The 17587-nt window shown below is 47.1% G+C and overlaps 1 protein-coding gene across 5 annotated transcripts; it reads right to left on the minus strand.

The window, feature by feature from the left end:
• Window positions 1–443: 443 nt before the first annotated feature.
• Window positions 444–15916, minus strand: LOC147268878 (beta-1,3-galactosyltransferase 1-like). Of its 5 annotated transcripts, XM_086224008.1 has the most exons (3): window positions 13612–13795; window positions 12468–13331; window positions 444–3881 (listed from the first exon to the last, which is right to left on the minus strand). In XM_086224008.1, exons 1-3 carry the CDS (start codon window positions 13728–13730, stop codon window positions 3839–3841), a joined length of 1026 nt encoding a protein of 341 aa, XP_086080134.1. In that variant the 5' UTR covers window positions 13731–13795; the 3' UTR covers window positions 444–3838. The 5 variants fall into 5 exon arrangements, with proteins under 5 accessions (XP_086080134.1, XP_086080125.1, XP_086080109.1 ...); XM_086223999.1 differs by lacking the exons at window positions 444–3881; window positions 13612–13795 and adding an exon at window positions 15543–15916 and having other exon boundaries at window positions 8343–13327; XM_086223983.1 differs by lacking the exons at window positions 444–3881; window positions 13612–13795 and adding an exon at window positions 15543–15916 and having other exon boundaries at window positions 8343–13331.
• Between the last annotated feature and the right edge of the window lie 1671 nt (window positions 15917–17587).

The following is a 17587-nucleotide window of genomic DNA, read 5'->3' on the forward strand; positions in this document are numbered from 1 at the left end:
GTGGCTGGGAGAGCCAATGGTTGTCTGTCTCTATGTGTTGGCCCTGCCATGGACTGGTGACCCGTCCAGGGGGAAGGCTGCTGGGATAGGCTCCCCCCCCCCCCCCCCCACGACCCTTAATAGGAATAAGAGGAAGAAAATGGATGGATGGAAGCATCTCAGGAGCTCAGGTTATCAACTGTGTTTCAATGACTCAGTTGTTGTCATGTGAGGGTGTCGCCATGATGCAGATTCTAACGGAGGCTCCAGAGCCTCTCGCTCAAACATATGCGGTTCTACAGAAACCACTTTCTACATGTCATGGGAGGATTTTCTAATACCAGGGTAGAACAACAGGTGTTGTCAGGAGCTCACTAATTATGTGCCACTCAAACATTTTGGGTGCGTCCACGTACCTGAATTTTCAGTCCTTCCGTCCTGTTTCCAGCTCATGCACCTGGGCTGTGACAGTTTTGTTTTTCATCGTGCCCTGCAGGCCCAGCTGGTAATCCTGACGTGCTGCGGCCTGAGAGGCACGCTGGATGGATTAAGACAAAATTATCCCTGAGTACGCAGCAGAAAGTCTGATCCTGTCGTGTTACTGGATCTCATTATTTCCCTCTAAACCCATTAGCTTTCATTCAAAGTGAAGACTGTACTGAGTCTCGGAATCCGCCATCGCACAAGAACATCAGGGCACTGTTGCCCAGGTTTGAGCCGGCGCTGCACGGACAGAAATAAATTTAAAATGTCACTTTGACTGCAAATCATCTTGAAATGTGTCTGTCATTGGTGGTCACCCTCCAAACAAGTCCTCACATCAGCGGAACAACACGTCAAAGGTCGCCTCCTGGGTTTGATCATTTAGCAGATTTAAGGTGCAGTAATGTCTGAAGATGAAACCTGTAAAACTGTCACACTTTGACATGAAAACCATCTCAGAGGATTTTACGCCTGGTGGATCAACTTCAACAAGAATTTGGTTTTAACTCCTGAGATCTTCAGCTCAAACTGGGTTGACTTTAACCTCCAGTGAGATTTTTTTCAAAGGGGAGAATTTCCTGAATAATGCAATAATATCTTTAATGCTGATTTTGAGTTCTTAACTGCCAGATTCTGTAAATTATAGAATTTTAAAGCAAATCTGGACCGAGATGCAGACACAAACAAACATGTTACTCATTTTACTAAAACCATATTACTTTCATAGAACTAAGTACTTTGTGTAAGGAACTGAAAAATATTCTGGTGATACATTTATTAAAGATTAAATCACAAACATGTCTTCGGGTAACAGAAAGGACGTGGCAGTTTGAGGTACTTCTGGTGATTTTATTGCCGTGAGCTAGAAAGTGCCACCTCGAGCTGCGGACATCTTTACCAGAAAACAAGAGCCCAGTTGACAATAGAGGCCAAGTTCCCGGTGAGCACCAGGCAGTTCCTCTTTTCTAGCTTGATAATATCATGAATACATGAGTGGAGGGAGCATGGAACAACACTGAAGACAAAGGTGAAAACGCTTGAGGTGGACATGAATGAATGCACCCCAAGGAAGAGAAACACCGCCCCCTGGTGGCAAAGAAATAAGAAGAGTGCCAATGGTAAACACAGTCAGTGCCATAAAATGTTCACACGCACACACACAAGCACACACACACCCTTGTACTTGTATCTTTGTGAGGACTTTCATTGATGTAATACATTCCCTAGCCCCTCCCCCAAAACCTAACCATCTCAGCTGACTGCCTGACTCTAACCTTAACCCTAACCTAACCAGAACCCGATTCTAACCTTGACCCTAAAACCAAGTCTTGACCTTCAAACGGCCTTTTGAAGAAGTGAGGACCGGCTAAAATGTCCTCATTCTGTTGGCTAAATACGTGTTCTAGTCCTCACTATGTAGCAAGTACAAGAACACACACACACACACACACACACACACACACACACACACACACACACACACACACACACACACACACTTACTGAAGTGGCCTGAGACACGGCTGAATGCTGTTGCCTGTGTCACACACCCAGGTCCCCACCAGGCCGGCAGTGGTTCCTCAACAGGTGGGTGAGCAATAAAAGTTGGTGAATCATGAAGAAACGGATCATTTTACTGGTTCATTCGCAGGTCACATGACCTTCCTTGCCGGGTCTCACACTGCACGTGTCACCTGTATATTTTTTGTTTATGCTCTGGCGACATTGCACTGTTCTAAATCCAGGTGGAGAACTTCAGTCTTACCGATCCCACTGTTTTGGACTTTTTATGTAAGTTAGTTTTCCAGAGATGGGAAGTACGAACCAGTCAGTCCCAGTCGAGGACCAGTTACAAATAGCCTAGTCCATCAGAATCATACAGCTCCAAGCTGATCAGTTCCTGGAAGTAATGATGGGAACATACTTATAAGCTACATGGAATCAGTGCCAGATCCAGGTGCATCATCAGTGACCAAACCTGAGGCCATCAAGGGGCGCTGATGGAGCTGTGAGGACTCTGCACCCAAATCCCTGCCTGGAACGGATCTGAGGGGCTTTTCAGTGACGGACTGAATTGGCGATGGGGGTTCAGTCGGCCCCCTCAGCCTGGAGCAGGTTTTTACTGCAGCATAAGGTACTGGGCTGAAAAGTGAACCACCTTTGTTGTGTAGAAAAGTTCTACTTGAAGCAATTTTTCAACTCAAGACTTGCATTCCAAAACCAAATACACATTTTGGTTGAATAATTGCTTTAAGTTAAGTGTCCCTCTAACCCTGCTTCATGTTGCCAGCCACCAGGCAGGGCCAGTCCACATCGGACAACAAACTAGTTCTCAAGTGCATCATAATCAAAGACTGACCTGCAGGTCATGAACAGCATTGATAGCTAGGCTAGGTTGTTGTGTTCGTGCGTCTCCCTCCAGGCGATTTGTTGAGCAGCCTGTTGAGTCATCGGCATGTCAGGTCAGTCTGGGCTGTCAGCCTCTTCTAAATCTGTCACACTAACACTTATACTGTGGGAGGAGCTGGCTGCGCCTGTTCTCCCCCTGCCGGGGGGTTAATATTCATGTCACAGGAATGTCCACTAGGTGAGCAGCAGCACAATTCAATGACCTTGCGCTCTTCTGAAGAACTCAACCTGCTTGACTGTGTTTGCTACAGAGGAAAGATTCAACATAATGAATACAAGAAGGAGCAACATGAAGCAAAAACGGCCAGGTTTTTAATAAAAGAGTTACTGGAGGATTGAGCTTCATCAGAAGGCCGTGGTTTTAATGCAGCCTAACTCGACCGTGGTTCCATATGTGTGCGTTGGGTTGGGTGTCGTATGTATGATCTGTTCCTTCTCTAGTTCTTTTGCTAAAAGCTTGACTAGCAACTGGAGCTAGAAACTAACACAGGATTGTACCCTAACTTGTGTTATCCCCATGAGACAAACTGAATATTCCCCTAGACGGATGAGTGAATTCCCTAACAGGTGCTGAGACACGCTGCAGTTCATGCTAACCATGAGATGAGTGAATGACTGATTGATGTTTTAATGAAAGTATCCTGACTGGGTGATGAGGCAGTGGATTCTGGGAGGAAAAACCTGCAATGGCGTCCTGCGGGAGGTGAGACTCTGCTGCTGTGCTGCCCCAGGAGACCATTGATACAAGGGTAGGGTCTCAGCAGGTCTGTCACACACCCCAGCATGAAGAGTCTGCCTCCTCTGGCTCTTCTAGTGAGGTGCATTAGGGTAGCTCGACCAGTTGAGATGAGGTGAACACCCAGCAGGTACCTTTAAGACGCCACTCCCACCAGGCTCAGCCCCTGGATCTTCACCCACATCAGCGGAGTGTCTGCAGATATCCAGCCGCTTGTTGGTTTTCCCTGCGTTAATTTGGAAGCAGATGTGAAGGCACCGGTCCAAGTGTGAGGCTGCAGAAAAGAATCACAAGTGAGTCCATCAACACTCCCACTGATGAGCAGGAAGACATTGACCTATCAAGAGTCCCCAGAGGGTTACTACCACCACGGAACGGGAGAATGGTGACGCTACTGCAGCAGTTCGGCTGTATTTGAGCGCATCTGAGCTACAACTCAGGGCGGCCCAGTGGAGCAGTGGTCCTCCCTGTGGCCCCCAGCAAGAAGGTTGTGGGTGGAGCCCCAGCTGCAGCACGGGGTCTTTCTGGGTGAGTCTCCATGTTCTCCCTGTTCCTGCTGGGTTCTCTCTGGTACTCCAGCTTCCTCCACAGTCCAAAGACATCAAGAGGGACCAGGTTAATCCAGACTCTAAATTGACCGTAGGCGTGGCTGGGAGAGCCAATGGTTGTCTGTCTCTATGTGTTGGCCCTGCCATGGACTGGTGACCTGTCCAGGGGGAAGGCTGCTGGGATAGGCTCCACCCCCACCACGATGGTGATAAACAATAAAACTGTTTTTCTCAGAAAAAAAACTTCAAAACAATGCACGAAATGTTTGTTATAATCTTGGATTCACTCTGAAAGTCACGCCTCTTGCAAACCCATATGACCTGCATGAGCACATGACGCGCAGCTGCAGCATGATGTCATCCCATATCTGTGGAAGTCCCCTGCGTTGCCTCCCTGGTGTCTGAAGAAATGTGCTGTCACCAAGTCTCAACAGGACGCAGGTTTGGCTGCATGTCAAACAACTGAGCAGCAGGGTTCTCCAGGGTTTCCCCTCACGCCATCAGGAGGAAGCTGCTGCCGCCTCCCTGGACCTGGTGAGCTTCCCTGTCCTGGAGGAGCAGGACTTTTTATTTCGAGGAGGGCAGGAAATATGCAACCCGACGGAACCCAACCGCCACGTAGCTCCACGGTCAGAAAAAGAATCAGGGTGGACTACAACTCCATCTGTTGCCATGCCAACAAGCTAACAGGCCTACTGTGATTACTTTTATCCCAACCGTGTTACAACACTACTTAATAAATCAAACAACAGCAGTCGACACAGAGCGGCGGGAGCTCCTTCTTCTTCTCTGCTCGCCTCCACCTCCAGCAGAGCCTCCTCTGATTGGTCAGACACATTCTGACGCATCTGATTCTTCAACTCTCTGCTGCATCTCCATCGCTTAGCGACCGACCCGGACCCTGCTGCGAGTGCAGCATCCGACGGCCCTCACTTATCACACCAACGTACGACAGAAAACCAGCGTAAAACGTGCGTACATTCATTTCTACGCAAGGTGTGGCATTTATCAATTTGAAGGTGAGTGCATTCTGCGATGAAATCTTACGTCAGGTCTGAGTTTGTGTACGCAACTTTAGATGTGACGTGAGGTGACCTGTGGTTCAGGTGGCGGAGAGGTGTTGTAACAACAGGTGTCGCGTCACTGATGATGTGTGCGTCACGACACATACTTACAGTACATATGAAGCATATCAATTAAAACGTAATTTCAAACATAGAATCATAGCCGCTCCTTCGCTCCTTCCTACGCCGGGATCCGGGTGGTCCGCCCGGGTTTGTGTGAGCCATGCCGCCTTGATGGGATTTTCTCACTACAGAAATGAGGATGGCTGGATTCCATGATGCTAAGGATTTAGTAACGACACCAGGCTGGCTGGGGACCAGTGAGGTGTCTGAAGGGTCACTCCTGCGTTCCAGCTGGGACATCTGGGACCCTGAGCTCATCTGTGAGTTCCCAGGTTGCAAAGAAGAGTCCTTGCAATACTTTTCATCATGAAACTGTATCAGTATTCCTGCCCTGCACTGATACGGTATCATGCTACATACAGTACTGATGAATACTTTCACTGCCAACATGAGTGTTGAAGCAGTTTTAATTGTTGTCTACCTTGTCGAGTACCTGGGTGGTGCATGGAGAGTGAAGCTCTTCAAGCAGGAGATGGAGGAAGCAACAGGGAACAGCACATGGGGCTCGGCTCCTCAGCAGGCCTGACACACTGAACCTGCCGGGGCAGCGGGTGATCAGAACCGGGTCTGAATGGAACTGTTAGCATGGGAATCACTCTTCCAGGCTCACTGAGGACGTGATGAGGTGGTCGTCTCCGCGGCCCAGGATGCATCTGACCCAGACTGCCTGTGACTGTTGTGGGATCTGATCTCATCTGCTGTGTTCTGATTGGGTGGCACCTGGACTAAGAGCTGCCTGATCATCAACTAGACCACCAAAATCTAGCGTCTGAGTGCCTGGTGAATCGTTCACTAAACAGGTAACAAAGTCTGCCATTCACAGTGCAAACGCTTCCTCGGATTTATTCATGACCAAAGTGTTAAATACTGAAGACAAATCTGAAAATTCCAACCACAAGTAACAAATAAGTGTTTCACCAGCCTGTGTGGCCTGCAGGACACACACACACTTACAGAAGCTGCTCTCTGTCACCATCATACTTCCAGGCAAATGACCTCAGCACCAGTGAGATGGAGGGACAGCCTGCAGCGATGATAATGATGATAATAATAACAAAATGATAATAACGGTAACCTCCTCTAACCTTGTTACCTACATTTGTTAAATAGACTTGAACTTTTCAGTTGTGATTTGCACAAACTGCCAGAAAAGTGTCATTTTATGTTCAACAGGACACGATGGCTAACGGCTACAAACGGACAATGACAGGTACTGCATCCCAGGCAACAAGCTGACAACATGAACACTCATATTGGCACCATAAATTTAAAGAGTCTGCCTTGAAACAGTCCGTTTAGCACCGAGACTGCGGAACAGCTCAGTAACCTTTAATACAGTGGCTAGCATCTGTAGCAGCACAGCTGGTACATGTGCTGAAGCAGACTGTAAAACTCGTCTGAAAGTAAAAAGTACACTCATCCACTCAGTATTCAAGTGAAGTAAAGATACTTCAACATGTGCTTAGGTGACAAAGTATTCGTACTCATGAAGAGGTCAGGTAGCGTGAGATCAGCTGTTGGCCTGTTTCCAGTGTTTATGCTAGGCTAGGCTGGGCTGGGCTAAGACCCCCTGTGAGTGTCATGAGAACGGTGCCAGTCTTCTTGTTGAAGGAGCCAATCAGTGTCTGGGAATTGAATTGAAAAACAACAACAACTGCATTCCTTCGAAGCAGAACAGGAGTCTAGAAGGATGGCGCGCATCGCCATCAAGAGTTCCACTCTCGCTGACAGGAAACGGTTCCGTGCCCATTCTGAACCAATGATCCCCACCCCCACCCTCTCTGTCGTGGGGCTACAGCCCAGGACCCCCCACTAGTGTAGCTTCCCCTAAGTGTGAGCCAGTGAAATGTTCTGTATATTGTTACATGTTGTTTATGACCACGGCAGCCCTGGTTGGGCCGGCGATGCGGAGGCAGCTCTGCTCAGGTGTGTGACCTCTGTTGCATGGTTGCATCGCTCTCTAGAGGCCCTAAACTGGAGAGAACTCAGACGGGTTCAGTCACAGAACCAAGGCTCATGGCACTGGAATAAGAGCCTGCACTGATGAGTGAGGAAGTGTTGCTGAAGAATGAACCTGCGAGCAGGAGCCTTCTTACATTGTGTGCTGTGCTGAGTTTAGGCCTGGCCTAAACCTGAGGGTCCGCCCGATGCCTTGTTTCTACACTTTATTGCTATTCTTTCAATTGTATATGTACTGTAGATTGATCTCTGGAGCAGACGCGCTACATGAATACTGTGTTGTACTGTGACCGGTTATGAAGCAGGAACCTTGAGGATCTATTTTGAAGCTTTATATTTTCATGAGTTGAACTCTGTTGTAGTTGAGGAGCGGTTATACCACCAACACAAGCCTGCGCTTCTCCTGGCCTCAGGGACGTCGTCTTCAGAGTTCGGACTCGTCACGTTGTCTTTTGCTCATTTGTTCACGCGGTACATGAAATAAAGCGATGGTCTCCGAGTCTCCTGTCCTGTCACTGCCTGGTGCATCTCAAACAGGGGGGGCAACCATGCACCCTGGAGGGCCGCAGGAATCCACGTGCTTGCAGGTTTTGCTCCCAACCAAACACTTTAACAGGCGATTCCACTGATTAACACCTTCAGCCACAGACGAGTGTTATTCAATGGAATCGCCTGTTAAAGCGTTTGGTTGGGAGCAAAACCTGCATGGATCCATGCCGCATGGTTGCTGACCCCTGGTCCAAAACCACAGCCGAGAATTCGTTTTGTTTGTTTTCACTTTGTTCTCCTTCATGTGAACCTACTTTCGTTTTCTCACTGTGGCTCAGAGGAACGACACACCTCTCCTCGATATTTGAAAATAACTTTTGCATGGAGAAGACGATACGGTGAGAAAACCTATTTAGAAATACCGCACCGCCGCTGTGGAAGAGTGAATGTTGTCGTCCGATGTGACACGTGCACTGAAGAGAGGTTTTCTTTATTTGTCTCATTTGATCTTTTTCATGTAATAAAAGAAAAGTCATGGAAAGTTTTGAGGTACAGATGTGTGTTTTAATTCTCAACAGCAGCCACACGTCTTCATGTTGTACAGAAATCATGAATCAATGCCACGACTATCAGTGGAGAAATATGAACATAAACGGGAGGACTTTCAGATATATTTGAAACTGAAATGAATACTTTAAATTGGATCTTGGTGCTTAAATTCAAGCAGCGTGATTCTAAGGGTTTATATGGTGAGATGTCCATCATAGAGCAACACCTGCAATGGTGTCTCCTAGACCCCTCACATTTGTAACTGTGGGACTCGTAGCCCACAGCTCCACTTGTATCTTGACGCAATGTCACCACTCCCCTCTCTCATCGGCGGTGCTGTACTGGGGCCTGGGAGATGAAGTGGTGAAGCTCTCTGGATATCACATCAAGCCGAAGTCTACAAGAAGTAAGCAAACTCAAATCTTTGAGTCCCTCTAGGGTGCCGGAGGCCTGCTTAGCTCCCATGTGGGGCTGTGCTGGCGAGCTGGTTTGTGAGCGTTCCTCTCCCTCGTCCTCAGCCCCTCATGTTAATACTACGTCAGCGACAACGTCACTGCTACGTCAACAACACAACCCTCAAACCTGAACGGCAAACAACAGCCTGTTGGCTGCAACGACGGAATGAGCTTCATAACAGTGAAACACCAAGGTTCTCCTGGGGGAGACCCTTGTGTTGTTGTCCATCTGCTGAATCTATCTTAACATCCATCTCTCCATCCATCCACCCATCTCTCCATCCAACCATCCATCCACCCAACTGTCCATCCAACCATCCATCCACCCAACTGTCCATCCATCCACCCAACTGTCCATCCATCTGTCCACCCATCCATCCGTCCATCCACTCATCCATCTGTCCATCCACCCATTCACTCATCCATCTGTCCATCCATCCATCTGTCCATCCAACCATCCATCCACCCATCCACTCATCCATCCATCCATCCAGTGCAGCCAATACCTGCTCTCATCTGGCACCACCCTGGGCAGGCCACCAGTCTTTCACACTGTAGACTGAATCTTGTACCTCAGACATTTATTGGCAGGTAGACCTGACAAGGCCTTCTTAGTGATTTCATGGTTTCAGGAGAGAGTGAGTTCCTCTAACGATCTATGAATGTTGAATGATACGTTCCTACTTGTCTATGAATGAGCACACCCTTACTTAGAGCTCTGTCTGCTGTAGACCATGAGGGTGTGAGTCTGTCTCAATAAAGATGGAGACAAAAAGCACGACAGTCACGATGGTGAAACCAGACCCCAGACAGTCTTGGCCAGTCAGCACACAGAGCGCTAGCAGTCACACTCAGTAAAACCACGTTTGCTAAATTACAAGGGGGAAAAAATGTTCCGTTCATAGAAATGAGAGACACTGCTGTGTTAGACGTAATTTTATGATCAAACAATAATTCAGAAACATTTGGTACTTTGGTTTAGGCTGGTCCTACAGGTGAGTGAGAGCGTGAGTCTTCCTGGTTGAACCACACGAGAGAAGCAGCAGTGCACTTCACGCTCCAGACCTGAAGGTGGTGCTAGCAGGCTGGGTGTGGGTGGAGCTGTTGAGGCAGACTCGCTGGCAGCTGAGGCTGAGTGTGCAACAGTAGGTTCAGTAGAGACTGAGCCACTTCAGCAAACTACAGGACGGACCTGCAACTGCTGCTTGATCACTGCAGCTGCACAGCAACAATGACAAATATGCTCATTTATATTTCAGTATCATTTTCCTAAATTGAAATGAAGGGGCCGGCCCACTCCAGCTCCTGGCACAGCAGTTGTCCTCCAGGTGGTTTTGTTGCTGCACACTCACCTAAGAGCTGTCAGGCTTTTACCTGTTGCCTTCATCACATCCAATCTGACTGTAAATCTTTGGCCCTTAAACCAGAAACCATTCATATCATCTGCCTCTTTGCAACTACCGTTGTAGGGTGATAAATGTCGGGTCTCCTACTCCAAGTAAGGGTTGATAGGATGTTTAGTTACAGAAAAACACCACTCGGAGATGAAGCTGTCTGATCAAAAAGCTCATTTTAAAGTCAGATTGTTACATTTTTCAATCAATGCCATTTTAAAATGTCATTAAAAATACTTAGAATTTCCCTTGCGTTGACTTTTCACATACTGTAAGGAATGAATCCAATCAAAGACACAAAGGTTCATTAGAAACACAGCAAAATCAAGAACTTCCCACGGCCTCCACGGGAAGTAACACACGGGGACAGCCCTCTCAGGCGGGGTTGCGACCTTGGGGAAGCAGGAGTTTGTGGTGGAGTCAGACAGAAATAATGAATCCGTGAGGGTTTACATTTGCACGTAGGAGGATTTCATTGTCGAATTCCACCATAGAGACAGCAAGAGTCACTCTGCTCTCGCCAGCACAGAAATACGGAACAGGTTTCTTTTGTTTCGTCTGGTCTCCAGATGCAAACATCCCTACGTTAATTTTTGACTCAGCAGTCCACAGAAACTCTCTGTGAAGGGTGACACACAGTTGATACAACAAAACTCTCCTGTCCTTCTCCCCCAGTTTGTCACTTGATGAACTGAATTCCTGTCACTGAAGGAGAACAAACCTATGCTATGAAAAAAGGCTGCTTTGTCCAGCAGACACATGTAGGTGGGTCACCAGGTTTCTGTAAAACACCTGAAATTTACTTGAACCAATGAGTGTCTGACCTCATTTGAATTGTGCCTTTTTTATATTCGATTTTTACTTCTAACTGACCCTCAGGTGTTTGGGTTTGTGCGTTCGTACGACCACATCTGTGGAACACCTGTGGGAAATGTCTTCAGCTTGGTCACACAAACGTGCTCTGGGACTAAAGGATGGCCTGAGAAGGTGTGGGTGGTCGGAGGTCAGGTGACGGGGACACGCCCAGTGGAGGCAAACAAACCACAAGTCTCCAGATCAACAGGAGTTACTGACACACGTCATCACTTACTGTGTTGTTTGTGTTCGAGTCACATGAACTTCCTCAAATACAAATGCACAACAATATGATAAACTGATGACCTCCTGCTCAGTATTGTGAACAACTCAGGACAGGCCTGTAAAACCTTTACTTGGAATGTGACAGCAGTCTTGTGGAAGCAGAATGAGAGTGAGACTCTTGGAACGTTGCAACTGCCTGAAACAATCGGCAGAAAGTGGTCAAACGTTTCTCCACAGATGTGAGGAGAAGATGTGTTTCTCTCACTTCCTTCTCGTCGTGCAGAACAACTCAGCCTCTTCCGAAGCGGCTGATGTGTTGTTACACATCTTTAAACTCCTCCAGGGACACGGACGAAAGGCGGCGCTCATGGTTTGGGTTAGCGATACAGGTCCATCTCGTCTGTTGGGACGCGCTCATCAGACATGGTCATTGACGATGACCGCCCTCTTTTACTTCGCACTCTTACTTCAATTTGTTAGCTGAATGCATGCATTTCATGTCTGAGGCTGATCGTAGTCTTTGTTATCGTTTCTCACACCTCTTCCTCAGTTTTGAAGGTGCACACCAACTGTTTGCAAAGCGTGCTTGTCATCCACCCCCACAGAGCCAGACTAGAGGGTGGAGACCCTTCTGTCCTCTGCACTGCATTGGGAGCTCAGACCCAGGCTGGTTCGCCTGGCACAACGAACGGAAGTGGATGGGAAACTGTTAGCATACCTCAGCCAAAAGCCATCAAATACACTTTTCTCCAAAATGGTCTTCACCAAGATTATTACAACTAGAGTTATGTATGACATTTGTTGAGAGAAAATGATTGACATTGACCAGATGATGGACCATTAGAACAAATCCGAAAAGTTGGTGTGTCCCAGCAGCTCAGCAGGGCTGTGATTTGAAGTCTTTCCAAACCCATAATCGATCAGTGTTTTCATTGACAGTTGTGGCTACAAGGTTAGCGTAGGCACAGCGACTGTACGGGACAGGAAACACTTGAAAGAAACCCCAGTTTGGGGGGTCACTGACAGGGATTCTCATGTATTCCATACACAACCCTAAATACACGTCTTCAATGTAAAGAGCTCTGACATGTCTGGAGGCTTCCAAAAGTTTTTTAGGCAGGTCTAAGGATAAAATGTAGCCCAGCCCCAAAGCGTAACGTGGGTACTGGGATTTCGGGTAAATCGCCTCAGGTACATACCACTTAGAGGTTGGATCTCTCAGGACCGGAGCCATTCCTGCTACGAGCCCCGTCATGTAGTTCCTCTTTGGAGCAGATGACAGCATGCTAATGAGTTTAGGCACATTGAGGAACGTGTCTGAATCAATCTTCATGGCGTAAGAGGCGCCAGAGCAAAAAGCGTCCAGCCACTCCAGCATCACCATGGTCTTGATCGTCAGGTTCTTGTAGCAGTCCCTGAAGTCGCTCTGGATGAGGTCTCGATGCTCCCTGCTCTCCTGCAGCATCTGCTCCTGGAGCTGCTGGCCCGACTCCCCCGTGTGCAGCCCCAGCAGGAAGAACAGCTTCACCACTTTACCCAGCACCTCACTCTCACTTCCCCACGTGTCACGGATGATGTCACGATGCGCTCTGTTGTGAGGTGCCACGGGTACCATCAGAACCACAAAAGGTTCCTGCTCTTTACACATTGTTGGCTCATTTATAACAAAGTGGTACTTATTAGGGTACTCTACAAAGTACGGGCCCGGAGATACATAAGCAGGTGGCGTTGATGGTGCAGTTTCCCTGTGTGTCACCAGCTGAACCATCCAGGAAGCAGTAGTTGATATTTCCTTGGCTGTAGTCCCAGACGAGTTCTTATCAGGCGTAAAGCCAACGGACCCAGAGGTACCGTGGGAAACCTCACCATGGCTTTTAAACTGAACCCACCATTTTGTTGCATTATACTGCGTCCACCATTTAGGGCTCCAGTCAGGTGCCATGTCTTGAAGGTTTGAGCTGCAGAACAGAACAGCTGCTAACACCAGAATGAAGAAAAGGCAGCGGCACCAGCTGCACCATCTCCGGCTCTCGCCCGCTCTCCCACCATCCAGCATTGCCTGGCTGAGAGGAGAAAAGTGAACGATAGACAAGCAAAGGAGAGGAGAAACACTTCTTTCCCTGTGGCGTTTGTGTTAGCAGGAAAACTCAGGCTTTTCACTACGATTGACTCAGCATTGTTAACCGAGTGATTAATGCACTGATAGCACGTTGAATGCTCTCATATCTGACTTAAAAAAAAATAATTTAGGGACACCGTTTAGGGAACTATGACGTTCCTGTGTCCTCTCTCGTTGTTAGACAGAAACGCCTGCTGAATGAGTGTCTTCGACTGCATACATACCTGTGAGCACCTTCAGCAAAGCCATAATCTAGCGTGTTTGCACTCTGTAAATGTGACTTGCTGCCTTTTCCCATGAGTAAAGAAAAAAACCAAGCATGTTGTTCCTCGCGAAAAGTCATGACAGGACTTGCTGCTCACACGACTCCTACATGTCACATCTCACACTCAGCTGGAGCAACTATCAAAGTTGTTCCTCCAAATGTGTTTCCTGGATCCCTCCGCCTCCACCACCTTCCAGCCTTCACCCACTAACCTCTGCACTGCCTTTACCTGCAGACCAGCCCCACCTTTGTTTGCTCCACCCCAACCCTGCCAGGTTCCCCTTTGTTTGTTTACGCCTCACAGACAATGAAATGCTGTCAGTTTTCCCAAAGCTTTTTTAACAGGCGGCTCCTTCATCTGACGCAAGGGGACATGTGTGTGTGTGTGTGTGTGTGTGTGTGTGTGTGTGTGTGTATGTGCACGCGTGTGTGTGTACGTGCGTGTGTATGTGCGCGCATGTGTGTGTGCGTGCGTGCATGTGTGTGTGTGTTAATGATAAATAGTTTACCTATTGAGTTGTTTGGCTTCAGGTTGAATTTCAACACTCAGGTACTTCACTTTTTTATTAGTTACACTTTAGACATCGCTGACAACTCAAAGTCATAAAAAGAAAAAGGGTCAAAAGTTACAACAAAAAGATGAAGTGGTTGGTTCCTGTTGTATTATTATTCCTCCATACTGACTTGTTGCTTTGTTTCGTGCTTTAGCCAGTTGCTACATGAAGCTTTTAATCAGGTTATACACACATCGTGGAGGAGGGTAACAGAGCTCAAAATGCTCAACATTTAATTTTGTGCCAGTTTTTTTACAACTGATATCTGATCATCAGTACAGACACAGATTAATGAGATATTCACATTTCTTATGAACGAAAAAACAAATTAAACCATTTGAATTTGAAAAAGTAAAATTTTCCTTCAGTCCCAAACATCAACAACATCCTTACAGTTTTGAGGACATCTTAATATCACCGTACATATGCTTTCTTAATGCACCCAAGGTCTGTCTTTGACTTGACTTTTGCCTCCAGCTGGTGTTTTTCTGCACGTTCATTAAAGTCAATGTTAAGTATACAAACATAAAAACTGTGAAGAAACTTTGAAAATGCTGAGCTTCCATACCGACTGCTGGTGGAAACAGCAAGGAGGTTATGTCAAAAGTCATTCTAAGAAAACATCGTAGCCCCATGACACTGCTTTAGGAACAGTTTGATGGCTTTTTTGTGAAACCCCAAATGGACCCATGGGTCGGAGGGTTAGCACAGCGTTTGGTGTGACTGTTATTCCTCTCAGACCCGCAGCGCTCCTGGGACTCCTGACTTTTATGGGTAAAAGCCATTCATCAAAAGGACAAACAGTAACTGAAAATATACAAATAAGATGAACAAATAATAATTTACTTTAGATAATGCATCATAATAATGATTGTCATAATACTTGTTATGGTAATCATTATTGTTGTCATCATTACCACTATTATTCTAAAACAGGACGTTTAGATATGTATCCGTTTTAAGAGTGGCTTTTGTCTGGTTCTGAAAAGGCAGCATACGGTGAGGATGATTTCACGATCCCCCACTAACTAAACATTTCACCACACCAACACCCAAAGACAACGTTGTGCTGTCGTAGTTCTTGAGGAGAAGATGACCTGCCTCAGAATGATCTGACAACCATGACAAACACGCTGCAGGGCAATCCGTGTCAAAGATGTCATCAGACCAATCTGACATGACTGCTGCAGCAACTCAGTGACGGACAGACACCTAGAAGTTGGTCCAGGCTGTGGAACAACATGTCGCTGTTCACCAGTTTGTGGCAAAGGTTTATGGCACGCATCAAAGCCCAACTGTCCTTTGTCAAAAACAACATTATTTGTTGTGAACTTACCAGCTTCTTTCACCAGGATGTCGGACGCTTCCTCAGGACTCAGGACGTCCTGATGTGAATAAACATCAACTTTCTCGTGCTGTCCGCCGCCTCCTGGGTCGTGATCTCTGACTCCTGCTCCTGTTCAGTCTGTCTCTGGTCCACTTGTAGTCACTCAGGACTGGGATTTTTATTCATGACATCCTCCAGAGAAAGCGAGTAAATGGACTCTCTAGGTTTTAACCAAGATCAAATTATTACGCAAAAGAAGTGCAGAATTGGCACAACAACGCTGCCTCCGAAGGGCAGTTGCTTGTGGGGTTCCTTGTTCAGAAGAATACCTCAGTCACTCCGAGCCGCTATGAAACTGAGGGAGGTGCCGTCTGATCCTGCTGCAGGCTGATCCCAGTGACTGCAGGTTGGAGCTGCCTGACCCACCACCCACTGGGACACAATAAGAGGAGCTGGTCTTTCTCTCTCAGGAAACACTGATTGTATCTTTGTTGATGTAAAAACAGGGAGGAAGAACTCAGCATGTGAACTGAATGAACTCAAGCACTGATCAGAGCCACAACGATGGAGGCAGCATTTGGGATCCTGGGTGGCAACACACAATGTTAAATATTGAATGTGTTGAATGTTGAAGATATTCTTGATGTTGAAATAGTGGTTGTGGTTAAATTATATTAAGAAAAAAACAAAAAAATCCTGGCACTTCTTCTGCCACTAGATGGCAGCACCTGCAACCAATCCAACTAGTAGCACTTTGTCGTTCTTACGAAGGCTTTTCCTTCTGTCTAAATTCTTGCTTGTGTTGTACGTCGCTTTGGACAAAAGCGTCTGCCAAATAAAACTGTAGAATTGTAGAACTGTAATGCCAGAGCTCCTGAAAAATATTTTAAAGATCTCTGAGAAACAGGACAAATGAACCAAATAATTGGCGTCAGGGGCTGCACGGTGGTGCAGTGGTCCTCACTGTGGCCTCACAGCAAGAAGGTTCCAGGTTCGAGTCCCGGCTCGGGCGTGGGATCCTTCTGTGTGAGTCTCCATGTTCTCCCTGTTCCTGCTGGGTTCTCTCTGGTACTCCAGCTTCCTCCACAGTCCAAAGACATCAAGAGGGGACGAGGCTGATTGATTCTCTAAATTGACCGTAGGTGTGAATGTGAGTGTGAATGGTTGTTCGTCTCTGTGTGTTGGCCCTGCGATGGACTGGTGACCTGTCCAGGGTGAACCCCGCCTCTCGCCTGTAGATGCTGGGATAGGCTCCACCCCCCCATGATCCTTACTAGTAAGGAATAAGCGGAAGATGACGATGGATGGAATTGGCGTCAGCTTGGCCAGAGCATGGAACATTTTATGCGGAAGCATGCTAGGACATGGAGCAGCGAGTAAGAGACAATAATGTATTAATTATTTATGAATATATATTAATAAAGGCAAAATTAAGAAAAGACATGAGACAAGAGAGCTGGAACTGAGGATTTCAAATCCATTCAGAGGTGAAGGTTAGCATTATAGGAAGACATGAAGAAGACCTACTCAAAATAAAAAGTCAACAGCTGGAAGTAAATGAAAATCAGCAGCAAAGCCCAGCGGGAATGAATCCAGTCTCAGCTGCAACAGCAAGCCTCCAAGGAGATTGTTCCTGTGGCAGCTAAACACCTGCACAGCTCCAAGCTCACATAAGAGGCTTCTATCAGAAACACTGGACAGTAGCAACAGACCAGCTAGCACACCAAGAGATGACGAGTCAACAGACCTTGATTTTGAAATATTGCAGGTAGGAAAGAGTCTCAAATATTACATTGCTATGCTGCACATCACGCAAGAACAAGAGGGGAATCCGAGAACCCAGGCACATAAATTATGCAGCAAATTAAAAACAGGAAGCGAGTGACTGAGGAGAAGATTGAGAAAAGCCTGGAACTGAAGACTCTGTCCAGAAATGCCATCATGGAGGCCTTCCTGCCCTGGTCCAGAGTCGACCAGAGGATGTGGTGGGCTTCCTATCATTGCCGCATCACTTGTTCTGCGATCATGTGGTGCACGGGCTTGACAAATATCGT

Source organism: Aulostomus chinensis, chromosome 2 (genome assembly GCF_037954235.1).
Source record: "Aulostomus chinensis isolate RoL2024-O1b breed Wild chromosome 2, RoL_Achi_v1.0, whole genome shotgun sequence".
Lineage (NCBI taxonomy): Eukaryota > Metazoa > Chordata > Actinopteri > Syngnathiformes > Aulostomidae > Aulostomus > Aulostomus chinensis.